This window comes from Brachyistius frenatus, unplaced genomic scaffold (genome assembly GCF_029030835.1).
Source record: "Brachyistius frenatus isolate BFR_SWC_R1_liver_20210118 unplaced genomic scaffold, ASM2903083v1 Contig_43, whole genome shotgun sequence".
Lineage (NCBI taxonomy): Eukaryota > Metazoa > Chordata > Actinopteri > Embiotocidae > Brachyistius > Brachyistius frenatus.
Genome location: NW_027210642.1, coordinates 2,920,993 through 2,948,947, shown reverse-complemented (window position 1 = coordinate 2,948,947; position 27,955 = coordinate 2,920,993). Strand labels below are relative to the sequence as shown.

General features: G+C 43.6%; 1 protein-coding gene across 6 annotated transcripts; it reads right to left on the bottom strand.

The window, feature by feature from the left end:
* Positions 1-22: 22 nt before the first annotated feature.
* Positions 23-27,816, bottom strand: dnm2a (dynamin 2a). 6 transcript variants are annotated; one of them, XM_069702981.1, is made up of 22 exons: positions 27,327-27,816; positions 18,768-18,841; positions 18,392-18,541; positions 17,077-17,280; positions 16,655-16,753; positions 16,334-16,494; positions 16,103-16,245; positions 15,686-15,821; positions 15,493-15,560; positions 14,686-14,824; positions 12,757-12,843; positions 11,333-11,403; positions 10,439-10,492; positions 10,051-10,102; positions 8,958-8,969; positions 6,496-6,606; positions 3,971-4,080; positions 3,697-3,808; positions 3,110-3,274; positions 1,789-2,012; positions 1,218-1,481; positions 23-852 (listed from the first exon to the last, which is right to left on the bottom strand). In XM_069702981.1, the coding sequence occupies exons 1-22, from the start codon at positions 27,485-27,487 to the stop codon at positions 780-782; spliced, it is 2,670 nt and encodes an 889-aa protein (XP_069559082.1). In that variant the 5' UTR covers positions 27,488-27,816; the 3' UTR covers positions 23-779. The 6 variants fall into 6 exon arrangements, with proteins under 6 accessions (XP_069559082.1, XP_069559080.1, XP_069559083.1 ...); XM_069702979.1 differs by lacking the exon at positions 8,958-8,969 and adding an exon at positions 8,719-8,751; XM_069702982.1 differs by lacking the exon at positions 10,439-10,492.
* Between the last annotated feature and the right edge of the window lie 139 nt (positions 27,817-27,955).

The window sequence follows — 27,955 nt, the reverse complement described above, 5'->3', positions numbered from 1 at the left end:
TCAGTCTCATGCAACCCCGCCCTTTGTCTTTTTTTTTTTTTTTTTATGCTTCGACTCTGCTGCAATTAGGATTTCATTTTAAAGCTACATTTATAACGGTCATTAAAAAAGGACAAAGTCCCTCAAATAAAATAACACGAGGAGGAAAAGAAAAAAAAATATATATATATATCATCGACACCACCAAAAGTAACAACAGTGATAATAAGCTATTGTTTTTTTTTTTCCAGTATGAAATCAGTTAGGATATGAAAACCCAGTAAAACAATAACAACAGGTTAAGTGTGTATATTACACAGAGGTCTAGGCTTGTGCGTCTGGGCCAGTCTAAAAAGGAGGAGGGAGGGGAGAGGAAAGCCAGCCAGTGCCAGTTAATAAGTTATTTAATGCACGTCTGCCAGGAACCTCGTCAGGAAATAAGAAACAAGCCAGCTATTACGATTTAAAAAAACAACAAAAAAAAAACCTCTGAATTTACTGCTTGAAGCTTAATGAATCCATGATCAGCTGCAGCTGGGTTTTATTTTGTCTTCTATAGCAGTCAATTGTAATATTCAAGTGGTTAAGGGCTTTCTTTCTCTCATGTGCACTTATAAAGACAGTATTAGCAGCTTATTAACATTGCTTGGATAGACATATCAATACGGCTGAACGATGCGCTTTAAATGCACCGCTACCGGTCGGCCCCTCCCCTCGAGCATCAGCCCTCCGCCTAGGAGTGTGCGGACGCACACATCCACGCACAAACACACGCGCTTTAGGTGGGCTCGGCCACAGGTCTAGTCTAGCAGGGAGGGCTCGGCGGGGCGGATAATGGTGGGCCGGTGAGAGGGAGCACCAGGGGGTCTTCGGCTGCAACGAGGAGAGAAGATACAGGACAAGGAGTGAGACGTGCTCACGGAGAGACAGTGAAGAAACCAAACAACCCGACAGTGAGAGAGAGAGAGAGAGAGAGAGAGAGAGAGAGAGAGAGAGAGATGAGGGGAGCTGAGGACAGAGGGACAGTGAGGGAGAGAAAACCAAGACTGAGAAGAGAGTATCAATAAAGAAATAATGGACAGCTATACAGACGGCAGAACTAACTGGTGAGAGGTGACAAACGTTACCTGTTATAAAAGAAAGAGGACGGTGACAAAATATTACAAGTGCAGTGCTACAAGATGACAGAACACACACTCACGGGCATTCGTGATCACGTCGTAAAAAGAAAGTCGTACCTGGGCACACCGGGTGGGACGCGCGCCGGCCGCGAGGGGATCTGCGGGGGTGCGCTGAAGGGATCCAGACTGTTGCTGAAGGCATTGATGGGTGGGCCCGGGCGGGAGGGGATTGGGGGTGCACCGAAAGCGGGAGAGGGGTTAAGCGGCACTCCGAGGGCGGGGGAAGGGTTCATGGGTGGTCCCGGTGTTGGGCCCCGAACAGCGGGCGGACGGCTGGGGGGCGGCGCTGATGCAGGAGGCGGCCGACGCTGAGGAGTCGGGCTGAGAGAAGGATATTACAAAATTATACAGACATAATAATAAAAAAAAACATGAGCTCTTTCTAGGACAAGACTTTGAAAATGTATTGATAAAATTCAAAAAGCTATTCTGTGTAATTGCATTTTTTTTGTTGTTGTTGTTAAATCTCCAGTGGAGGCGTCGTACTCTCGGAAAAAAAGTTTTTTTCTGGCTGTTTATAATTTGATGTTTAAAAAAAAAACAAAAAAAACAAAGAAGTTAACTGTTGGATGTGTTATTGGAGACCGCGAGTTCCAACTATTGTGTTCACAGCCTGTTAAACCCTCACCTGGCTTCCTGCATCCAAGTGTCATTTACAGGTGGGGGTACCGGGGTCGATATTGTGCTGGTGCTGATGTCGCCGATAATGTGCAGTGCCTCCTTGAGCGCGTGATACATGCGCAACATTTCGTCCCTACGCTGGGCCTGGTCGGCCGACTCCTCCATGAGGCTGTTCTGGTCCCCTGACGAATAGAGGTAGGCCAGCAGCTCTGAGTGGATGAAATCCTTCGCCTAGATGAAAGTTCACACCGTTACAACACAGGTGGCGGCAACTCGCAACCATTAACAGAACTCGTAAACACCGAAAGTGAAACAGGGTTTTGATGAGAAAGGAAGGGATTCATAATTACGCACAAAACAATCTGCAGATTGGCGATACCCGAGCTTCAAGCAAACTACTGGGAAATCTTTGCAAAGAGGTTGGTCAGACGTCAGTGGTGCAAATGTTGGGTGTGTGTGTGTGTGTGTGTGTGTGTGTGTGTGTGTGTGTGTGTGTGTGTGTGTGTGTGTGTGTGTGTGTGTGTGTGTGTGTGTGTGTGTGTGTGTGTGCGCGCGCGACTGTGTAGTTGTTCGGTGGCTTGAAGGCATCCGGTGAGCTCACTGGAATAATAAAGCTTCATCAACGGACATTAGACGAGTCACTGTGAGCACGCGTCGTAAATCCTGTTAATTAGTGTCTCCAAGTTTATGGCCTCGTATCGACATGGAATACAGGATCATCGCCGTTACCGATGAACACGGAAACTAAACACGGGTCTCTAAAGCTTTACGTTGCTTTTAGAACGTAACTACTATTAAATAGCTTCTTTGTTCTGAGATCTGCTGAATGGAGGGCAACGTAGTGATTAACACGCGCAGCAGATGAGATGATACATCCATGCGCATGTCCAGGTTTATATATAGTTTGCACAAAAATGTACTTTTATTTGGTCACCGTGGAGAATGTGCTCTCGTAAGGACATGCAGAGTTCAGCAAAATTAAGACGTTCTCATTTACAGCGTTTTGGTAACGATGCAGCTCCTGTCAGCATTTAACACAACATAAAGCATCAAGTGCGAGAGGACGCACTTTAACCCAGAAACTGTTCATGAATATATGATGTGGCTGTCGGATCTATCGCTTTCTGTTGAAATATAGCTTTGTGGTAATATACTCAGAAGTCTCCCCGACTCTACGGTCGGCTTCCGGTGTGTGTGTGTGTGTGTGTGTGTGTGCGTGCGTGCGACCAGCGCATCTTTCACTACCATTTGCCTGAAAGCCACTTTGGAGCGGCCATAACCCGATCCTTAACCACTACCGTCTGCTGCTGAGGACCTGCTGGACTCACACTGTTGATCATGAGATGCATGATGGTCTTGGGCACGAGGTCTCTGATGGATTTGTTGATGATGCCGATGTACGAGTCCACCAGGTTGCGGATGGTTTCCACCTGCCGCTCCAGCTGAGGGTCCATGGAGAATGTGTCTGCGGGAGCTGCGTCTTCATTATCCACCTGAACACACGAGAAAAAGATGACGCGTACGCATGTCACGCGTGCATCTCCACAGAAGTCGTGATCATGTCCCAAAAGAGTGAACAGAGAAATACAGTGGCGCGCGTGTTGCGTACAATGAGTACTCGATGTTACACGCTCTTTTTTCTAAATAGAATTGAGCGCAAACTGAAGGCGACTTCAAAATCTCATTTTCTGATGTTTTTTGTTGTTGTTGTTGTTTTTTAAAAAATCATTCTTCTTGCAGACTTTTGTTAATTCTGCGCCGTGGCTGTGTCGGTGTCTATTGTCCGATTAATAATGTCTCAGCTCTCCCTTAGAAAACGGATCGTAATCTTAAAAGATATATATTTTTTTCCTTTCATAATAATAACATAATAATGTGTTAATGACCAATGTAAGGTTATCCGTGTCTCGCATACCTGGTCCTTCTCCGGGTAAACTCCTGCCCTGAGGAAGGATGCTTTCCAGCTGTCCACATCCTCTTGAGAATCACAGGCCAGTTCTACTTGGCGGAGGTCCTTGTACACGTTCCTGCACAGATAAACAATAGACAAACACAAGCGCTTGTGAGTGTGGGCTGACTCCGATACACGAGGACGTGCATGCACAGAAAATGGCAAAAGCAAACTAGGTGCGCATTTAGAGAGGTCAGTAAACATGTTTTTTTTTTTCCTTTAACGACATAACCCTGACCTCTGCTCTGTGTTGAAGATTGCAAAGATATGCTTTGTTGACATGAAGCCTTTTTCAATGTCTCTGATCTTCAGGTTATCCAAGGGCAGCATATACTTCTTTTCTTTTTCCTGGCATGAGACAGAAGACATGAGTTTTTACAGCAGTAACGCATGAAAGATACAAAAAAACAAACAAACAAACAAAAAAAATTAGAATATACAACAGATCGAAGTTATATGTGCACAAAGTGAGGAATTGTATGCACTTGCGATAAACTTGTTTAACCCCCCTTACCCGCAAGACATGTCAGTGATGCGAAAGACATGAATGGCAACATATCAACTGAAGCCTCGGTAAACAGCTGAAGTAATAGAAAAATGCATATTTGAGTTGTTTTTTTTTTTTAGATAATTGTACTAAAGATAAAATAAATTTTCTCCTTAAGAGACCCATAAACAATCTTTGGGAGTCCCGTGAATTCAGTATTTTGTGGAGCGGATCCTTTTCCTTTTACAACCCTCAATAAATGTTTCCGGTGGCTTCCCCCAAGCTTCTGACACTTCCGCTTTTTTTTCTTTTTTCTTTTTTTTTCCATGTGGAGAAGCTTTCATTTCACAACGGTCTTCGCTATCCCCTTCTGCAACTGCTCTCTTTCAATCCCACAATTCACTTTTACACAGAGAAAGACTACATTACTGATTATTACCAGTCTGATTATTGTAACGTACAAATGCAGATGATCAGAAAGCCTATAATGCGCGATCCCTTTACATACTTGGTAGGGTCGACCGGTCTCGATTTCAATTCTACGGCGGTAATGCAGAAGCAAAAAGAAGGACAGCAGGGATAACTCTTCGCCACCGGTGAGCACACTATGATGGAATGCGTCCCCCCCCCCCCCCCCGTGTGGACGACCGCCAGGCTGGTGAGATGGAGAAGTGCAACGCGTGATGAGGACAAGGAGGAAGAGAGGGAGAAAAGGAGGAGCGAGAGGGAGTTCTGGTGGTGGTGGGCGGGGTGTGGGGTGGAGGGGGGGGGGGGGACGGGTGCCAGCTTTCACCGCTGAGCAGAGACATCTGGAAGCGTTTCCGTCTGCACTAACACGGAGAGCGGCGCAGGCCCAACGGTTACATCACTCGCAGTTCCACACACACACACACACACACAAAATCCCCCGCCCTCACCGAAACACACACACACACACACACACACACACACACACACACACACACACACACACACACACACACACACACACACACACACACACACACACACACACACACACGGAGCGAAATCCTTTAACTGCACGTGCAAAACACCCGACAAAACATACATGAGCCTGAATAGACTGAACAAACATATAAAATGACCTTTGGGTGTCTGCAAAAAGGACACATTTGCACACAGATATGACCACCTTCCCAAAACACTCCGGAGGATTCACGAAGACAAGCGCCGACACTCACGCACACTTGTACACACAATCGCCCCCCCCCCCCCCCCTCTGGCCCCCGTAACCCAGTACGATTTCCTGCAAATTCCAAAGTCAGATCCCGGCTGGAACATTTCAGCCCGCCTGCCACGTCAGTTTGCCTCCACCATCCCACCTCTCTCATTCGCTTTGCTTTTTCGCAAAAGGCGACCGACATAGAAATGCAGCATCTCGGTTGGTGTTGGGGATAATTGAGGCCACTCGTCTGGAGGTAATTTTTTGTGGTGGTTTGTAGTGGTATCTTTTAGAGGTCTTTTTTGTTTTTGTTTGTTTTGACGGAAGATCGGATACAACTGAGGCCTGAAGAAGATGAAGCGGTGAGTACGGCTATAGCAATTATATTTATGCTTTTTATGCACCTAAGATCACTAGTTATGCTCCAAGTCATTGAATACAAGTCTCAGCACAGATCTATAACATACATAAACACAGAAGAGAGTACAAATAGACATGCATATATACACACACATTTGTTTAGCCAAGAACAATTGCCAAAGGTCATTTGCCAACATCAGTTTACAGGATTGTTATTAAGGTTATAATTTATATATTATGCTCTGTTTAAAACAATGTTGGACAAAATATAGCTAGTGTGGTATTTCAGCAATATTGTTCTGACATATGAACTATTTCCATGTATGTGGGTTTTATCATACGCATGATTGTTACACTGAGGTAATGTTTGCTCTGATGTGTCCTCTGTCCTACAGTCCTCGGGTAGCGACCTGCAGCCGCCATGACCTCTGGGTCCTTCCTCCCATCAGAGTCCTTCTCACCCCGCCTGCCCAGTGTTCAGACTACCTGTTCATCAGGCTGCAGCTGAACAGTAGTCTGCACATTGGTTAGGCTAGGCTGGGACACACACACACACACCTCCTGCCACCGTGGGTAATGACACCAGATCTCCACTGGGGATAGTCTATATCGACAATGCCAAAAAAAAAACCAAAAAAAAAACGGTATCTTCGTCTTTCCTCTGGTGCTCTGTTATCTTAGCCAACGACATCCATCCAGTGAAATACAACAAGGAAACAGACATTCCTCTCACCTCCTCATCTTTGTACCAGGACAGGGACTCGGCGGTCAGGACAAACCAGTATTCCTTGGATCCTCCTTTCATGATGCTGATGTTGATGGTTAGCCAGCCTTTCCTGATCACCTACACGGTGAGAAGATGTGAGAGAAAGAGGGGTGGGGTGGGGGGTGGGGGGTGGTAGGGCGAGAGGGGTACCAGGAAGGTGGAGGAAAACAGCTTCATCATTAGGGCTGATGCACTGGTGAAATGCGGGTCCCATGAGATGTTGCATTATTAATTCTGAGATGTGACAGAGACAAATCAAATCTGACCGACTTACCTGCTAGGTCATAGTGAGTTTGGGTTCTATGTAAATATTTAACATTTTGTGTCTGTGAATCTAATATTATTGAACTATGCACTACAGGACAGAGGAATGGATTAAATGTGAGACTAAAATACCATGAAGTGACCAAAGGACAGTAATACACCTAAATGTATATAAAAGCATTACAGGGTTTAGTTGAAAGTATCAAAGAGGGATGAGGCCTTGTTCTCTTTCACTGAACACAACAGAAACCATTGAACCAACAAACAGGACCAGATGGGGTTCAGATTATTCTTGCCCCAACACAGAACAAGGGTCGACGAACACATGTTAATGTCAGTGGGTCAGTAGAAGCTAGAGTATGTACGTTATCTATGTTAAAAAAAGAACATTTGGGTTATTTGGGTTAACTGGACTCGGATGTACAGTGGGTAAAAACCTTATTACAAAAGGAAGAGAAAAGAAGTTGCAGTGAAAGAAATTAAATGCAGAGGCAAGCAGATTGACAGAGTTAGTCAAATTCACGGAGGGACAAAACCCTGAACAGCAAAGTAAAAACAAATCTAAGTGGAGATATGGAGCGGGAGAAAATATATCAGACCCGAGTTGAGTGAATCACTTTCACGAAAATACGCCATGCATTTTGGAGGAGCACTCGTAAATACGCTCTCTCCATTTTCTCGCCCAGACTCCAATGCTTTTCAAGTACAATGTGAGAAACTATCTATGAAATGTGTCCTCTTGTGCTAAGCAAAGCTCAGTGGAAATATCCATTTCAAAGCCTGCTTTAGACCTCTCTCCTGCACTCTCAGAGGACTGGCGTGAGTCATGTGAAAAAAAAAAAAAAAAAAGGTTCATTAACTCAAAAGTGCCAACATCAACATGGGAGAGAAGGCAGGAACGCGGGAGCTAAACTGGCAGTTCACCTTGGCGAGGAAATAAACTTTTGAATAACAAGAACATGTTCTGAATCCTTTGTTTTAAAGTCAGTTGGAAATGATATTGTTTCCATTTTCTTAATGTCTGCTTGGTTATAAGATGTGAGGGTGTCACAGGCGGGATGCTTTTGTTTGTACACTATTTGAATAACAAACATTTCAAGAAATAATTTGAAAATTTTCTGACATTTGTCTGGCAATGGTTAATTAAAGGTGTTAGATTAAGTCAGAGATTAACACCAAGGAGTCAAAGTAAAGAAATCCATGTGATTAGAGTAAAACATGCTCAAATCAAATTTGTCTTGATAAGACTGTGAGGTAAGAAAAAAAAAAAAAAAAAAGGGGGATGTTAATTTTGAATAAATCATTTGAATACATCCCAAAGCCATAATCATTCACCGTATTAAGGATATAGACAATTTGATGAGCTCTGAATGCAGCAATAACAATCAGAGACTTGATATTTTCAGTAGGACAGTATTTTAAGATAAACTGAATCTAAAATTTCAAAGTGTGTCTGTACTGTGTGTTGCTGAATTGATCGCACCCTTCTCCCTCCCCGTTTTGTCCCCCCTGAGGTTAGGACGCGTCTCACAAGGCAAACTTCTGAGTCACCATGCATGAGGCAGCAGCAGAGGTGTAAACCCGAAGACAGGAGAACTGACGCCTCCACGGCCATTGGTGGAATATTTACTCATTCTCTCTCCCTCTCGCTCTCTCTCTGGTCCTTAATAGAGAGAACACAGCATAGCAAAGCGCCACAATCTTTTGTTGGAGGCAAAACAAGTCATAAGTTCTTTAAAATACTCAATGGAGAAAATGTTAGTAGACACCAGAATGTAAAATTAAAGACATACTGTCTTTTTAAAGTGAAGAATTACGACGGCAATTATGCCAGGTGTTACTACAAAGACAGTCCCAATTACTGGTAACTGCATGAGGATACTAGAATTGTACTTGACGTCACTTTAGTCAGTCTGGAGACTCTACCTTTTCCTCGTTGACCTCTCCTAGTCCGCCAAGCTGCAGAGGGGTAGAACAACTTATTATGGTGAACATATCAACTCCTGTATTTACAGGAGTCCACTGTTTAACCTGCTGTCTCACACCAGTCTGTCTGTCGCACCCTAACTATAGTGGCTGACCTTTGCGTGATGGCCTCAGTTCCTCTGCATGGCCTACCCCTGCTGCCCCTTGCAGGGTGTGGTTTAAATCTGTGGGGTACTTACCAGAATCTCACCCTGCAGTAATAGGAAGGGGAGGGGAATTAAAGCAAGGGGAGGAGGGGGTATAAAATCAAAGCCAAAATAAATGAGAAAGCAAGGAAGCAAAGATGAGGGACAGATGAGATGCAGGAGGAAGGTGAGAGAGAGAGAGAGAAGGGTAACAGGTTGAAGGTTGGAAGGAGAGAAGAGAGGATAAAGAAGTAAGGGAGAGTAGAAAATTAAAGTTTAAAAACAGGTTGGAAAGAAGAGGGTAAAATGATCGGAATGAGAGGTTTAAAAGGGCCAAACACAGGAGGAAACAGGAAGTCCATGAGGCAACCAGAGAAAGACAGGAGAGAGAGAGAGAGAGAGAGAGAGAGAGAGAGAGAGAGAGAGAGAGAGAGAGAGAGAGAGGGGGAGCAAGAAAGTTACATGCAATTAGAATTACTTCAAGTATACCACAATTTGGTTATGTCATATTTGTTGCTTATTTTGACAGGTGCAAGGTCCATGCACATTCTGAATTTCAATACAAAAGATGCTTGTGGGTTAATGGGGAAGGCAAAACAATCAACATAATTCTGTGATTACTTGTTGGTTTGTCTTCGAACAACATGCCTGCGGTCGCATGCAAACAGCAATTAATGAGAGCCACGGAAACAAATGCTCGCCCCCCCCCCAAAAGACCAAAGCAAAGGAAGCAGGGTCTTCTTCGAGGTCACTATGGTAACTCTCCCCTTACTGGAGCTGATTAGCGGCACTATAATCATGGTTTACGATTCTGAAGTACACAAAGTAAAATTCAACGAGCTTAGCGAAATATCAGTCTGAATGAAATAGAAAAGGAGAGGTACCAGCTTTCCAACATTGTAGACAAAGACCACTCTGTTTCATATGAGGATTAGAAGCCTCTGGGACTGGCTACAGTCGGCAGGTCAAATGATGTACTGGGGAGCATCGTTACCAGTTAGGTAGGTCGAGATAGATTAATGGCTCCGGTCTAAATCATTGCTCAGGTTTGTTCACATGGTGAAGTAAGAGGCTATTCATGGGAAGCATCAGTTTAGGAAGATTAAACCTGGAATAGGAGAAGCCAGAGCTGAGTGATAAAACATACCTGGTTGGGTATGGCCCTCTTCTTGTTCGCAGCCGTGTTCCTCTGCTGGGCACTGTCGTTACACAAAGATGGGCAGATTACAAATAATGATGATACCACTTCAAACACAACCTGCTTAAAACACATTACCCCAAATATCCAAGTGTAACTTCTATTTTGATAGTTTATTCATACCCTTTATTAGCGTTTAGTCCTCTATGAAAATCACCTGTCTGGTTTTTGGTCAGTGTGATTCCAAGGTTTTGATGTTATTATTGTTGTTATTACAACCACTACACACATAACAGGAAGGTGAAAGTGGGTTGTAGAGGAGTTCAAACAACATGGAGGTTCAAGCGGTCTCACACATACTGTACACGGAAGACCTCCATCCTTTCTGTTTGCCCACCTGTTGTTGCCGTACCCCGGGGGGCTACCATCATCCAGCCTTCTGTAGTCAAGGCTGAAAGTGACGTCATGAGAACCGTTAAACAGCCTCTGGTGACCTTTCGATACGTCACATCAATCCACTTGCCATGCAGAGGCCAGCCATAAACCCTCGCACACGCTCTCACAGGCGCTTGCATTGTTACTTGGTCATTAACACAGACCACACAGAGGAAGGGAGCTCCACTCGACTACATGCTACCGTAACTGCTGCACCAGAAAGTACATCGATTCAACCGCAAACTCCAGGCTGCTCAGGAGTACCACAAAACAAAGCCTGCTTTGCAGTGTGCAAACTAGTTTCCTGTGCACAGAAGCAGCTACAAGTGAAAGTGGTAAACATAAACACCGTTCTGTCCATTGGTATAAAAAGCATTCTTTACAGCAACACACAGTCTGAAGAAATGTATCTGTCAAGCAACCAGGCATGCTTGACTGGCGCTGTTTGAAGGCAGAGTGGTATTGTTGCATGCAGGGGGGAAGCTGTGTGCAACTCATGTGACCTTGATCATAGTGATATCCACCTTCCCCACAGGGAGACACATGCTCTAATGAGGCTGAATCAGTAACTGACGTGCTACATCACAATGATGCACTGCAGGTTACAACATGTGGGTAATTATCGGCAACATTTAGATTCAGTGAGGCGACGCTGACGTTTCTGAAACGACGTGAAGCATGTGTAATGTCGGTTTCAGAATTACAGATCGTTCCTTTTTGTAAATCTACGGCACCACGGAGGCAGACAAAAGGCACGGCGAACTTAATCAAGATCACGGTGCCTGTGCTGTGACTGGGGTCATCGGCAACGAGCTGTCAACAGCGCTAGGGAAGGTGGGGGAGGAGGGGTACATACTTAGCAAAGCCTATGAAGTCCTCGTGGTTGGTGTTGATGTAGGACAGCTCAATGTCAATCAGCAGCAGAACCTTAAGAAGCAGAAAATTACGATTAGGACGGAGAGGTCTCAATTAAACACCACTTACAGGAGGCACTAAGTACGAAGTCTCACTTTTGAAATAACACATTCATGAGCCGAACAAAAGTTCCCCCATAGCCCCAGCTAAATCCACAGAAAGCTATGCTTTCATGTCTTGCCAGACTGATAATATCAATTCTGTTAATTGCAGCACTCTGGTGAAGTTGAGAAAATTATTTCTTTTAGTTGAGTTAACGCTGTTAAATTTCTAGGAGCAAAAGTCAGCACTTTTTGGAGGGCTACAGATGTGTTTTATACACAAGTCTCTGAGTTCCTTTTCTTGCCACGTCTTGAAGTAATTGAGTGATCTCTAATTCCAAAACTGCAAACTGCAGTGCGGTTGCATATCTATCACATGATTTTCTAACACGATACAGAGTGTTGTTTAGCTGTGACAAAAATGATAATAATGACTAAAATATAACAGGAAGTTGAACAGTATGTTTTTCTTTTCTTATAAAAATCTCACCATACAAACTTGATTTTTTGTTTTTTTTGTTCACTCATTTGATCAAACTATCGCTTACAAAAACATGTGTAGAACTGAGCCTTAATAATTACTTAGGGAAATTATTTCAAGACCATCCAGTCTTTTTGAATACTTTTAAGGCCATATTTTACCAAGTTTGCTAACTTTTATGAGGAGGTCTAAAGAAAACATTGAATGATACATACAATAATCTATGGACGTATCTATTTAGCATATAATGTGCACTTGCTGTGCTGAAGAGCCTGCAAACGTACGCACGCTAGAAGGAAAACATTTTAGATTTTGGTTTTGCTCTGCTGGTAAACTAGCAAGCTGACACCAACAGACAAACCAGCACAGTAATGGCTCCAAATTACTGATAAAGAATTGCAGGTGGACAGCAGCTCTGTCCCTCAATGGAAAAGCTTCATGAGTTTTTACCATTGAACAAACACTGAAGCAAAACCTGATGTGATGTTTGGAAGAATGACACGAGGCACATGTTTTTCGTCGTCATGCTGCAGCTGGAGGATCAGCAGATGCAGAAACTGACAATAGCAGATGATACAACAGCTAACAGTGGGCCTTTAGATATCGGTTACAAACGTCACTGCATGTTACATTTTGTCTTATTCCCCTTCCCTCATTTATGTGACAACTTGGGGGGCTTTGTCCCACCAGCATCTCAATATAATACTGGAGTGGGGTTTAACATGGATTGTAGATGGTTATAGGTCTTCCTGTAGTGTTTCCGTGTATTAAAAAGTAAAAATCAAAGGCTAACAGGAGCTTACACCACATGCTGGAGACTATTCAATCAACATAGCAACTCACCTGGTCCTTGGTCTTCCCTTCTCTTTCTCTGACATGGGTGGTGACAATCCTCTCGGTCTCCTCTCTCAGTCTGGGGTAGGAATTGAGCTGAAAGGCAACACAAGAACTGCAGCACTGAACGGAGACACATGCACACCGACATGCGAGCTGGAGCTTGATAAGACTTACCAATAAGTATCAGAGAGAAACAGGAGTGAGAAGTGAGAATTAAGTAGGAAACAAAGAAAAAGGGAAAGAGATAGTCAAGTGACATTTCAGTGTCACACGTATCCAGGAAATCACAATCCAACACGCACACTGAAAACAGACTTTAAAATACTGATTGTCTGTTCTACAAGGTGGTGATACATTTACCATCAGCCAGGGATAACTCAAAGATACAATCAGTGCTGTAATGCTGGACATTTACTGCAGTTTTATTGGCTATCAAGTGATATAGTAATATATTTAAGAAATGTGGACATTTGAAAAGAATCTGGTTGATTTTAAACCCGTCATCTCTGGCTGATGGTAGAGTTTTAATATTAGTGAAGACGGGATGAGAAAGGACAAACTGGGGTGAGGCAGGGGAAACCCAAATGACAGAGAGGAAAGGATGTCATGTTTTTTTTTTTTTAATGTGCAGTGCCTTCCTCTATCCACAAGGTGGTAGCGGAGCACCGTAGCTATGGAAACGCTTCAGTCAGGCTGTCACTGTGCCCATATAGCCCTTGGCTATGTATCATCTAGTAATGTCACACCCCCACCCTCACGTCACTGCCTTTCCATCCGGTTCAGCAGATAGCAGAATGTCAGTCTGCCATGTGGGTCAGCGAGGGAGCAGCGCCGGGCTCGGCTCTGCTCAGAAAGACCAGGCTGGCTCTTGGGCAGGGAGGGAGAGAGACAGGAAGCAGTGTGGAGGTGGAAAGGAATAAATAAAAGCTTTAATGAGCTGATGCTGAGGTCAAACAGCATGTGGGAGCTGGCTGGTGGATGTGACCTGTCGATGATCACTCTGAATGGTGTGGCGACTTTCTAGAGTACAAAGGGAGTAGAGATGGGACAATACACACATTTGAAGAAGTGGGCACAGATGGTGGGGTGGCATGGGAGTGGTTTGGGGCTGAAAACTGCACTTGGATGATACACATTTATAAAGAAAAGAAATCCCTTCTCTTTTCATGCCATCATCCCAGCGGGTGTGTCCCTGGTTACCTTAACGGCACACTTCATGACGAGCGCGGTGAGCTCAGACACCACAAGGTCCACACATTTGAGGCTGGGCTCTTTGAGTTTGAGGATCTGCTTTTTGACAATTGCCTCGAAGGCCAGGTCAGGGGTGAAGAGCCCCGTTCTGAAAGGTCATGGGGTCACATTGCATTTTGTTGGGGTGGTAGAAAGACAGGGATAGGCAGAAATTAAAGAAAGAGAAATATCAGACAGACAGGAAGGAAAAAGGAAGTTAGTTTTTTCTAGTTGCTGAAAGACATATCAAGCAGTGGAGCAGGACAAGCCACAGGTTCTTCACATCCTCTTTCTTGACAAGCCAGTCCGTCGTAAACAAGGTCAATACGGCAGAGGCCAATTAACAGCTTACAGAGCACCCTGTCTTTTGCTGGCTAGAAGCACCGAGTAGTGAGACCTGCAGCTTGTCCAGAAGAAACCAGAGATGCTCAGTCCTGAAAACATCTCATATCCACAACACGTCACCCGTCACAACACTCCACAACACGACAGCGCTGCCTGCACACAGAGCTCACGGGGCTGGGCCAGGCCGAGGGCAAACTGCACAGAACTTTTCCTTTTTGAAACTCATCAGTAGAGATGTTTCCAGATGTTACAGGAAGATGTTTGGCTAACGATCTATGTCAGCGTACCCTCTGCCAACACCCACGGCTGCCCCTGCTCTGTGTCTGGGCTGGGTCGGGAGATGCTGGACACCTGCAGTACCTTGTTGGTGCACTGCCTGACTGTGTTGATGAGCTCCTGAATGACCAGATCGATACATTTGAGACAGGGCGTTTTCAGCTTAACGATCTGCTTTTTCACGATGACCTCAAACGCCAGGTCTGGAGTGAACAGCCCCGTTCTGAGGATGCACAGAGAGACAGAGGCACAGCGGCAGACAGATGGGACAGTTAACAGACATGAAGTCCAAAAACAACAACCAAAGAAAACATGGATGGACAGATGATGAGACAAACAAACAAAACAGGCGATTGTAAGGTTACTGACAAAAAACTGAAAATGAAACCACTGAAAACCAAGACAGGAAAAGGAAAAGATGAAGCTCTGAAGACAGGAAGTGTAAATATAATTACACATATAACCACAAGTGAAATACGAGAGACATTGCGTTACATTGAGGAATACACAAAGACACACGTAACACAAAACCTCAATAACTGAAGGCTTTGGCAGACAGAAACAGAAAAGGAGTGGGTGGTATTGCAGTGAGGGAGATAAATGGACTGAAAGAACAGTGAGGGGAAGTAAAATAGAAAATATATATTCCACATACAGCAGACAGCACTTTCCGAATTCATCAATTTGAGTGGGTACTTTTAGTCTGTGATGCCGAGGCTTGATTATAAAACTTTGAATTATAGTAGAATAACGGCTTTAATGAAGGGGAAAAAAAGCAAAGATGTGGCAGCAGTAATTACTGTCAAAACAGAACAGAGGTGTCTATTCAGCTCTGTGAGTGACTATTATGGAAAACAGGTAGGTTTTTTTTCTTGGCTCTACTCCACTTGCCTGACACCATGGACATTCTTGATTGCATGGCTGATTTCCCTCCTAAGGTCCTTCTCATCAAACACAATCTGCAGGTACAGATAAAAAGCAAATAATACAATTCACAAATCGGTGTGATGCGTAAAGTCTCCTGCGACCTAAAGTCTGAGTTCACCAGACAACTCTTTATGGCACATTGTGATGCAGTGCTGACCTTGACAAGTTCGAAGGGGAAGCGTTCATGGAAGAGGCGGTTGATTTTGGCACCACCTGAAAGCTCATTGGTGTCCACCTGGTCCCCAGAGCCCTCAATGCATTTCTCAAAGTCTACACCGAACTGCTGCACCATCCTGATCAAGCACAAGAGACAAGTGGCTAAGTGCTGTTAATTCATACAGATTCTTCTGTTTAGTGATGCTACAGCTTAAAGTCAGGGGTAAATCGATGCATATTTAAGATTTGATAGTCCTACTTTGTCAGCCCTTCACTATACTTTTAAATAGGAATATCTGACATGTTTCAGCTCAGTAAACCTCAACACAACCCTGTTGTGCAAGATAATTAATGTCTAATATCACAACTTGTCGGCACAAAATTGTAAATGTAATTTCAAATAATTATTTGCACTCACTGTAACAAGGCCTTGGTCTTGCGTGTCGGGTCATCCGGACGGAAGTTCTTGTACTCCTCCACCTCCTTCTCCAGAGAGAGGAGCTGACTCTGCAGCTTACTGCGTAGACCTGGCAGGGTATCTCTGATGTGATTGGTCAATTGCTATAGACAGAAAAAGACAATATTATTATTTTAGAGAATCAATGGCATGGTTTGATCCTTAAAAACAAAGAGACAGTTGTTGTCAGACCTGGTTGAGTGTCTTTTGTAGATGTGGTGTGCCCATACGCTCTGCTATGTGTCTGTAGGCCGGGTGAGACAGGAAGAACTTTCTCTCTGCAGCCAGAGCAGCGCGAATGTCCTTCTTTCCATCAATGTCTTTCTGACTGCGGTTCACCACACCGATGTAACCTGGACATACACACACACACACACACACACACACACACACACACACACACACACACACACACACACACACACACACACACACACACACACACGGTCATTCCAGGGGTCGACAACAAAGCCTGTGCGCGTGTCTCTTAGTGGGTGTGTGGATGATACTCACCTCGACGCAGTGGCAGCAGTTTATTTTCAAGGATGTCCTTTGCATCCGTCCCTTCATCCATCAGGTCCAATTTTGTTATAACACCAATGGTACGCAGACCTGCATATAATTAGAAAGTGGAGCTGCATCGGTTTAAACAGATTTGTCACCTCTCACCATGCTACATGTCTAACAGAATAATACAGAGGCAGAGGACTGATGCCCAGAATAATTATATCAGTGCATTTGACCTTTTCATTGCAGAGGCCCGTTTAGGAAGCATCTATGAAGAATTGGCAGAGACGGAAATGCTGAATAACAGCAGTAGCATATTAAATGAGAGAAAATCTGAATATGCCATGTTTAATGTACTCGTACTGACAACAATGTGTTTATAGACCTGCTTCCTGACTGTTGATCGAGTAGAAAAGCTAATTGCTTACCCTGTGGGTCCACTTCCTTGGCGATCTTTAGAGCGTCTGAGTTGGCCAGATCAGTATTGGCAGGGGTGACCGCCAGGATCAAACAGCTCTCCTTGGTGATGAACTGCATCAGCATATCTCTAATTTGGTGCTCGATGTCCACCGGTTGATCTCCTACAGCAACCTTAGTCATCCCCGGAAGGTCGATGAGGGTCAGGTTCAGCACTGAGTTACAAGGACAGAAGTCATAAGGCATGAGAAATGTAAACAAATAGATTTTTCCATCAGTCGCATGAAAGTAAATAATTAGGATTCCGGAGAGAAACATGTTGTAGTTACGAGCTAAACCTGCACATACCCTTTCGTATTTGTTCATGAAGGTGGTTCGGTGACCTATTTTTAGTAAAGCAATGTATTTTCATTTTGACTTTTAAATATGTTATTAACTTAAGTTAGCATTCAAATGGAAACCCACGTAGTGATGGATGCGAGACAAATATGCTACTTTTTTAACACTGATGTTGAACTGATATATTTGATTAATTATCAGCATTTACAACGCCAATCACAAAGTCAAGAAAACTCCTTTGTTATTCGTAGTATTACTGAAATGTTCTCTTACATGGGATGAAAAAGATAAATACTGTGTTTTATGACTCCGCGTCAGCTTCCTCTCTTTTAATAATAAAAAAAAAAAAAACATCAACAGACAATTACACAATCGTCCTCAAGTTCACATATTAATGGGTGTTCGCTTCAAGGGGAAGCTTTTATCTTCTGTTGTTGTGAAACTAAGCCTAATGAGCATTTTACTGTCTAAAAACGAAAGCAGTTTGAAAGTTAAATTACTGACAGTGAGTTCCCTGCGATGGCTCCCATACTGAGCTGTTTGTTTGTGACAGACATTCAGTGACGGAGTAAAAAAACACATGAAAACATCTGAACAACAAAAATCTATCCCACAAAGCTGTCTGAAAAACTCCTTTTGAAAACAGCAGAGGGTGGATAGTCGTTGTGCACATTTCAAAACAGGACAATATGTCCGTTTGGGTAATGCAGATATTATTTTGTATTATCGCACGATAATAACAAAGAGATATAAATGTGTAATATAATAGGTCATATTAACTGACAATATTAATAGACATTGTTACTTTTTCTTTACGTTCCATAACGAGATATTTATGGTTAAAATAATGAAATATGATCAAACAGATATTATGATATGAAATAGATCCAACACAAATATATGCATGAAAGGGATATAAACCCCCAGTATAACCACAGAGGAGAAGGTGTTCATGACCATGTTCTCATGAATACTCGTGTCCATTACCATTTGGGGAGTAGACCCTGAGGTTAATGGGGATGGGAGAGATGCCTTTGTTGGAGCCCGTTATCCTGTCGGTCTCCGCCTCAATTTCCGCTCGCACTTCATCGAAATCCACAAACTTCTTCCCTTTGCAGTGCAGGAATTCAGCATATTCTGCACGCAGGGTTGGAGCGAGAGAAAAAGGACAAAGAGGCGAGAAAGGAACAAAGACAAAGAGAGAACGGGGAAGAGAGGGACAAAAGAATATTACATTAAAGAGATGAAAGTAGCATATAGCAGACGGCGTGCCTAGCTTGAGGCGCCGTCCCTGGGAGGCCATATGCAGGTCAGCGATGAAAGGAGGCGGGGATGTGGCAGTGCACAGGGCTGCCATACTCACCTGCTTTATTGTTGACCAGCTGCAAAATGAGAGGTCTGCGGGTAACAATGCCTGATCCTCGTGGAAGAAAGTCCCTGAGTGAGAGAGACAGAGGAAGAAAAATAAACACCAGAAATGTAGGAAGTAAAGGCGATGAAAAAGAGAAAAATTCAAATCACGAAAAGGGGTACGCTCAGGACAGAGACGGACAAAATGTCAGACATTTTAATAAATCAAGAAAGAAAGACGGGGGCATACAGGGAGAATGTTCAATTATTCATTACAGTCGATGTCCATTTCCTCACAGCGTGGCCTCTGGTAAATTGATGGGCACAGGAGAATTTCACGCCTCCAACTTGTCTCACAACAAATCAAATGGAACAAAATCCGTTTCTCTCATCGTCGGTGCGATACAGATCAATTCATGCACACCCACTCTGGCTATTAAGTTGAAAATCCAGCCGAAAACAGAATTGATTCATGTTATACCTGCAAAATCCTACAATTCAGTTAACTTTCAATTTATGACTCTGAACAAGTCTCCCTTCAAGCTGAACTGAACAGTCTGTAATTATATTGTCATCTCAGAACATATCCTGGAGCTGGTGCATCTCCGAGCACATTATGATAGCACCCGTGGTGATCTGACAGGGATAACGTTTTTGATGCACAGCTGAACGGTCTATATTCAGGAAAACACACTCACAGTACAGCCACCTTTAATTGGCATTTCAAATAAAATGTTCTCTCAGTGTACGCTCCCTGTCCTGACTGCATTGGTGTTTCCAACCTCCCCCCCCCCCCTCCCTCAAAAAAAGAGCTTTTCTAAAATGGCCTCTGGAGTGTATAAATCTAAAAACACGGTTTCAGCATGTCCGGGGTAAAGTGAGGTTGTTGTTTTTTTTTCAAAACGATGACGCAAGCCGGCCCAGTGTGGGTCAGAGGCTGTGTGCCAAACAAGTGCCACAGTTAGGTTAAGAAGACAACCTTTAGCCTTTAACTTTCTATGTGATCATTCATTTTAAATGCCAGTAGAGTCCAATACACAGAAGAGCAACAACGTTGTAATTCTAAAATTGAGGATTTTGCTACTTCCCCAGCTTTTGAGAGAATTATAATCAGCATGTAGAGTTTATTTGCCACAACTAAATTACTATTTCATGCTCATTCAGTCGTCCAACAGAAATATGTAAATGAGAGTAATTACTTGCAATCACAATTACTCCACCATCTAATCTGCAAAGCATCCTGGTGATGCGAGTACAATTTTATGAAATCAAACTAAAACCTTGGAAACAGTTACAGAAATACCAACTTTCGTGATTTTGACAACATGCTGTTGAGCTGAGAACCAAGTAGCAAAGATCAATTAAATTTTCTCCTAAAGAGTCTGAGCGAAACAAGTCCCGCTGGAGTCAGTATTTCAGCCACCTCCTTGTGTGCAAAGGAAACCAACTTTCTAATAATCTTTCATTTCAAAGCTCAAACTTCTTTCTCTGTGCCTCTGAAGATTTTCAGTGGGAGTAGTATTTTGCTGGAAAGTCCAATGATTATTACTGTGGTTCAATTTACACACTGTGGGCACCAAAGTCTTCCTCAGAGGGCCCAAGATGGCAGTTACATCATCAAGTTTACCAACTCCTGCCGCTGCAAAACACACCCAGGACAAGACGGACCCACTTTGACAAGAACACCCCCACCCCTCCGATGTTTTTTGGTCAAAAATGAAGTGTTTCTAGACATAAAGTCCTTGCTTATTCTTCTCGTGGTCTGGACAGATACTTTTGTTCCTGCTTCCTTTTTAGTCCCCTGCAAGTCTGTGGCAGTAATACAATCTTATTTCTTTGATCTCAGCTACTGTTTTTTCAAATGTCTAATTGAAGGGGTTTTGTTGAGTTTGCTGCTGTACCATTTAAACGTATGTCTGATGCTGCCGACTGTGTCTCATGGAGCTTGTCTTTCTTTCTTTCTTTCTTTTTTTTAACCCACTTTTTGGTGTGACAAAAAAACACTTGTGCTTTTAATTGTTTTGCTTTTTATTTGCCATGTTTGCAACTCGGCTTGAACACCTGCATCAGCAGTATTTCTACCAGTGTCAGAGATGAAGCCAGTTCAGGGTTATAATACTGAACAGAGGTGCAAACTGTCACTCAACACAGTTACTCCCTGTGTCTGCAGCTACAGTCACAGGGGGAAGCCGTGTGGCAGCGACGTTAAGGAGGCAGCTCTCTGTACTCGGACATTTTGTCGAAACAGCTGATAATAGCAATGACAATATATGAAATATTTTGGTTGGTCGGGGTCTCACACTGTTGACAGAATTGTGTGGTTTAAAAAAAAAATTAAGCTCAATGTACACATAGTTTAAGGAAGAATAAACCCGCTACAAAACATGATCACAGTCAGAGGTGAGGCTGATGGTTTCCGCTAAAGTTTCTGTTTCAGGCAGGCTTGTGTCAATACAAGACATATGATCCATGATAACACCTTGGCCACACAAGTCCTCGGGCCTAAAACTTGACATTGCTTGCTCTATGCATGTTCAGCTACAAGCTTGCAAAATGAGAATTGCAAAGTGTAATGCAAGCGTTAGATGACAACCGCAAATGCTATTGGTGCAACAGTGAATGGTTGAGACACCGTCCTATAGAAAACAATGAGAACTTTCTCACACTTGGCCTCTTAAAGTGACACGGTACCTGAGGAATTTTTTTTTAACCACAAGGCCAACGTTGCTTAGTCAGCCTCCAGATGAGGCTCCTCCACCCAGTCTTCTGCACTCCCCTCCCAACTCTGAAAGTCCCTCAGCTGCTCTGCAAACATACTACATCTGGTGGTGATCACCAGGCCCAGTCCCAGAATTATACTAGCAGAGATGAACATGTCACTAGCCCACATTTTCCTTTGTCTCCTTATTGTCAGACCTACAGGCCCGAAGGCACTGAGACGGTGCTCTGACTGCCCGCTGACTTAAGACTGAAAGCAATGTATGAGCCACAGGACAAGAGAAAAGAGGGGAGCTGCCATACTACGTACTGCTTGCTATTCCCAGATTGTAGTCCTGTGGTCAAACAGGGGGAATGTTCTGGATGTTCCCCACATCAGCAAAAAAAAAACACAGGTCTGTGGTTCAGCACACGTGCTGTGTCATTCACATAATGTAGAGCATACAGGCATTTGTCAACATGGCAGACAGTATAGAAAGCTCTGGATGAGGTTTAGGAGGGAGGGAATTAGAGAGAAAACAAACAAACCCACTTTAAGCTGTGGGAAAGGATCTGACACTGCGAATGGTGGCTCTGAGATCACAGCAAGAATGATGTCCTCAAAAAAACTGCTAAAGTATTAATATTAAAGGCCACTCTCCAGTGACAGGTCACTCTCACTGACTCAACAAGTGGCAACTGGTGAAAGATCCACAGCAATAAAATAAAGCACCAATAATGTTTAGTGGGAAATACACACAGAAATTGTTTGATCAAAATGCTTTTTTGGAGAAGACATAAAGCAAGTAGAGAATGGAAACAGTCGGTCTTCATAGACAGAGTTGGATAAACAGCAGTGGCATATTGAAAAGAGGCAATAGGCCAGGATTTCATTATTGATGCGCTGTAAATGATAAACGAGGCTGAGCAGATTGTGTATCATTTCATACATAATGGATGGCCGAGCAAAGAGCATCAGTCTCCATCGAACACAAGAGAAAGCAAAATCAAGGGAGAGTAGGGCAGGGAGAGAACGAGAGAGCCAACTCCCCTCCACTCCCTTCTCCTCCCCTCCCCCCTTCCCCACCCCTACAGCCTCTGCCTCTTACAAACAGGCAGAGCAACTGTGAGGAGCCATAGCCCACAGCTGATCCTCCTTTTCCTCCAGTGTATTGAGTTCTGACAGGGCTCGCTTTCAAATATGGAAACCAGTGTGTGAAATTCTGAGGTCGTGGTAGACTCTCAAGGGACGGCGCAGCACACAACAAACGTGTTGGTGATTTGGTGGGACTTATTCCGCAGGTCTCTGGAGTGGCAGAGAACATGTAATTATGGCTATCCGCATTCCCGCACCAGTCTGTCACTGTGGGTACGACGAGGCATCGCGAGGCAGCAAAGCCCTCTTCCAGCGCGACCAAAATCCGACCGCGGCGGGGAAAATCCCTTCAATCTTCGCCGCTCGTCCGTCTTCTTCATCACAGTGATGTCCACCGTGCTACACACAAGCATCCAGGCTGGTGCACATTTCTGTTCACAATCCTTACACACGTACACAGAGGAAGTCTGCTGCTGCAAACAGAGATGTGCACACTCATCAAATAGGTTTTATGCAAACACTGGCATTTCGGTAAATGTGCATGAAATTAGAGCAAAGCAGCCGCATCTAATTCTTTATCAAAGACCGCCTCAAACAAATGAAAAGGGTTCTAACACTTTCAAAACTGCTAGTTCCTCTGTTGGCTATTTGTCACACATCTGATAACAGCCTCCGCCCAGGCCGGCTTGCAGTGCAAGATATAACGTCTTAACTCCCAGCTGGGACATTAAAATTACAACACAGGCACACAGCCAAAAAAAATTCTGACATGGATGTGATCATAGTCTTTTAACGGTTTGTGAATTATGATCTAATAACGCGCGCATTGATCAATCGATAAGCCTGTAAAATTACAATGGAAAAGTTAAGCTAAATTATCATTTTTATCTTAATCTTTTTCAGTTATTTCTCAGCAGCTGTTGACTTGTCATTTAAATATCATGTTTTACATAACTAATAAAATTCATGATGGTTCTTGTTTGAGTCTCATCAGTAAGCCACGTCACAGTGAAGCAGTGTGCACAACGACCATGCCGTGGCAGAGATACACCTGGATAGAACATAACCATTATTATTGTTATTAGTTGGACCTGCATCCACCATAAGAAAAGTCTGTCAGGTATCAAATGCTCGGGCTAAATGCTTGTACAGGAGAGCTTAGTGTATGTTCACTGCGTCCGGTCATTTATTTGATTGTCTTGGTTGAAACCCAAACAAGGAAATAACTCTGCCAACAGACTAAAACGTCGACAAATATTTGTGTATCATGATGCTGAGCCAGTGGGATTGAATTCCTGCCCGGCAAAGTATGCGGACCAGGCAGCTAAAGTGTGCTGCTCTGCTGTAAAACACTTGAGGGAATCAGGAATCCACCAGATGTGTCACACAAAACAGTGTCCATTCTCAATGTCACCTGGGCTGAAAAACAGGACCGGGACGACAGACAGACGGTAGCTCCACAGCAAATGCGGTCGAGCCCTGCTTAGCATTTCTTCATCAAAGCCAGGGAATGTAAATAAGAAACTGAGCGATATCAAAAGCGCATGTTAAGACGTCAGAACATTTGCCACGTAAAGAGAGAGAAGTAGCGAAGTGAGGTCACTTGGCAGCCATATCAGATCATGACATCAGCATGAAGTTCAAGCGGGAGAGAGAAAAGGCGGGGCACTTGCGCTCTGTGTCTGAACCTTACTGTCTGTCGTCTCGATGTTTCTCTTCCCTTTATTGCGTGACTTGGTTTCTAGTGTTTTTTTAGGCCGGAATATTTTCAACCCCAGGGACGGAGGGATGGAGCCAACCTTTCACACACAACATGCACCTCAACAAAAGAAAAAGATCTCAGCCACCGGGGAAATTAGAGAGCAACCATTAATGAAAGAAGCAGCAGCCCATAGTCAAAGTCTGCAAATGAACTACCCTACAACACTCCTAGTTTTGCATGACAGATGACTGGAGAGCATGGTAAAGGTGAAGGGTTTCCATATTGGCCACTTCTGAACTCAAACAAGCCCTCAGATCAACAATGAGTCATGAGCACGCCTGTTGCTATGGCGATGTGCGGCACCTCCCGAGCGCTTCTAGATTAAAGTGAAACTCGACCCTCGACCCTCTACTGTTCCACCTCGTCGGGCCTTCAAATCACCTGCACAGAAGCAACAGAGCAGCTCTTAAGTGTGCTGCTCACACACACTTCATAACAGGATGACCATCCTCAACGGTCAATGCCAAAGCAATGCTAGATTAACTTTTCCGCAAATGGATGTACGTTAGTCCTAACGGCGGGCAGAAAGAGGAAGGCCAGCGCAGGCGAGTCACGATGAAATGTCTTGTGTTAATTGCAGCTGATGTGTGTCAAGTGCACTCACAGTGCAAAGTCCCGCTCATCTGAATTAATGTGCACTGAATGGTAGTGTAATCTGTGTGTGTGTGTGTGTGTGTGTGTGTGTGTGTGTGTGTGTGTGTGTGTGTGTGTGTGTGTGTGTGTGTGTGTGTGTGTGTGTGTGTGCGCGCGCGCGTTTTCTCTTAAAGGCAGTTACGACATGATCTCGCCAGTGTGTTTATAACCAAAAGACTTTGTGCATGTCATCTTAATAGCCAATCTGCTTCCTTTACTCGGCCGGCCGGCCGGCGTGCGTGCGTGTCTGTGTGTTGAAAGATTGTTGTGTGGTTTGGGTTAATCACGGAGAGCCTCTCAATGGGGTGGAAACCTGCTAAACAAGCTGCTTTAGAGCGAGCTTGTTTTGTTTCTTTATCTGCAGGGTGATCTCACTCACGGCTGATGAGGGAGCGGGCAACAGGATCGCCCTGTTGAGGATGACAGACCCAGCCCAGGAGCACTGTAGTTTAAACCTTCACACTTCAAAGATTGAAGAGTCGTCAGGCCTATTTCCTTTTATTTCTAAACTTCAGTCAAAAACAGAAACAAAAGAGGAAGATGGTAAGGGAAGTTGTGTTTTCTGCAGATGAGAACTTAAAAAAATGCCAGCAATTTGATGAGAGACACTCTGCTTTGAGGGCCAAAGCAACGCGTTACATAAAAACGCACTCAGGACGAATTCAGCTGCACAAATACACATCCTTAAGGGAAGGTGGTAGCTCTCTTTACCCAACAGGCTTTCCCACTTACATATTTGTACTTTCACATCTGAAATAAACACACACGCCAAGCAAACAAGAACCTCTTATGTGATCTGATAAAACTCCATTCAACAGCTGTAACAATTACTTGTAAATGTAAATCCTGCAGGGCCTTCTGGATGTGGCCTGAACTTTTAAATAAAACAAAAGGAAACTAATTCTCATTCAAAATTAAGGCCAAATAGGACTACAAAATATTATCTACACTGTGTTTTACCGAGAATAAATTTGAAACAAAAACTGAACTGACACAATTTGCACATTGATGTCACAGACCAAAGACCTTCATCTTCTGAATCCTAAGTTAAAGCAAACCTATCAAGAAAGATCTTCAGTTGCACAGTTGACAACAGGAAACCTTCCTCTGGCTCCTGAAGTTGGAAGATTAGAAAAGATCCAGAAGGACAACTGGCTGTGTAAAATATGTGATTTAGGAAAAGTTAAGAATGAATCACATTTTCATTTGTTTGGTCCTCATTATGAAAAGTTATGTTGAATGAAATTTATATTCTAAATCCAGAAATGTTCTGGTGGTCTGATGATGACAGAAGGGAGCCGTTGTTTAGCTTCCACTGATGCTTGCGAAACATCAGCAGGGTCTATTTGTTTAAAATCACAAGTTTTTGTTGTCAGTCTGGCTCTAATTTTGGCTTTTTGTTTGAAATCGTTTTGAATAATGGTGTCTTGTAAGCCTTATTGGGCTGTGCATATTGTTTAGGTATGACACAATAAAACAAATCAGTCTTCATTCATCATGTTCAAAGTCTTGGTTTGTAAAGAGAGATTGATTGACAAAAGATATTTCCTGGCAGTTGTGGTTTGCTTTTAACGTTTTACTGGTTGCGTATATGTGCTTAAATGGAGGAGCCCATCTTGTATATCTGACCTTTGACACCCGGCTCTCTCAGATCATTGAAACAGCAGCTTTTACTGGTTCCTCAATCCAGATCGGTACTCAGGCTTTCTCAGTGGCAGCTCCTCACTAACAGTATTCAAATCTCTATTATATCCATATTTATGTTCTCTGGCATTTCCAGATTAGGCCCAACTTAATTTTGATTCGATTTCTTTTTTTTCTTTTTACATTTTGTAGCGCTCAGGCATTTTTCACGTGTATTGTTCTGGCTTTAAAGTTGGTCTTTTTAGTCATTGTTTTGTTACTGAATTTGTGGTAATAGCTTTGATGTTGTTTTTGATGTTTTACATTAAAAAATAAATAAAAAGGCATCAATAGTGTGCAAATGTTTAGAGAAACAACTCGGGGCCCACTAAAGTGTAAAAAAAACTGAGGAAGCCTCTACAGAAGTATTTGTTTTTTCTCCACCCCCCATTTATAATGAGTTCTTATGTTGACCTACAGATTTGCCACGTAAAGAGCACATCTTAAGTAGTTTAATCTCCAGATACTACGACAAGTGTGTAACTTTATACTAACGTCGGTCACTAACTGCCAAAAGTGACCAAACGTTTAGCTTCGACGCTTTTGTGGCAAAAAAAAAAGGTATTTCAAAACGTAAACACACCAGTTGGGCGATCAAAAACGCAAGTTTCCTAATGTAAGAACGTGTTAAAATAAAATGAAATAAAAACCCGGTGTAAACTACCGAGATAATTGAAACTCAATTAAGCGGTTTCACGTACCTGCCGACAAAATTTTCCAGGACCGAGCTTTTCCCGGCGCTCTGTCCGCCGACCACAGCGATCTGAGGAAGGTCTAAATTACAGCTCTGGCCGATGGAGCTGAACGCGTCTTGAAGCTTGTTGATCAGGGGAATCAGGTCTTCCATGCCCCGGTTCCCCATGGCTTCGTTAGCTCGGAGAGCCTCTACCCCCCCACCTCTCCCTTTCAATACCACACAGACCAGAGGCTAACGCTGGCCGCGCTAACGAGCTAGGTAGCTTAGCAGCGAGGTGCTCTCGGGTTACTCTTGAAAGTGTTGAGTTCCGCCGCTTCGCGCCGCTTAAAGGCTTTTTATTTCCCTTTTTTTTTTTTTTCCAAAATGCGCGAGCGGGTTACCCGTAATGCAATTCACACGAATATCATTTCGTGTTCTTTTAAGCGCATTAACTTAAAAAAAAAAAAAATGCTCAGTGAGTCGAAACGGACGGAAAACTCGCAAAACAAAACTTCCTCTACGCGAACGCCATCCGGTCAGTGGAAGCGACATCCGATCGAAACCGGTGAGTTTAGACCCGCCTCCTCTCCCCGAAGCAGATCGTCTATTGGCTAATTCTAACGTTTCTCCGCCAAGACGTGAGTTCATTGGATA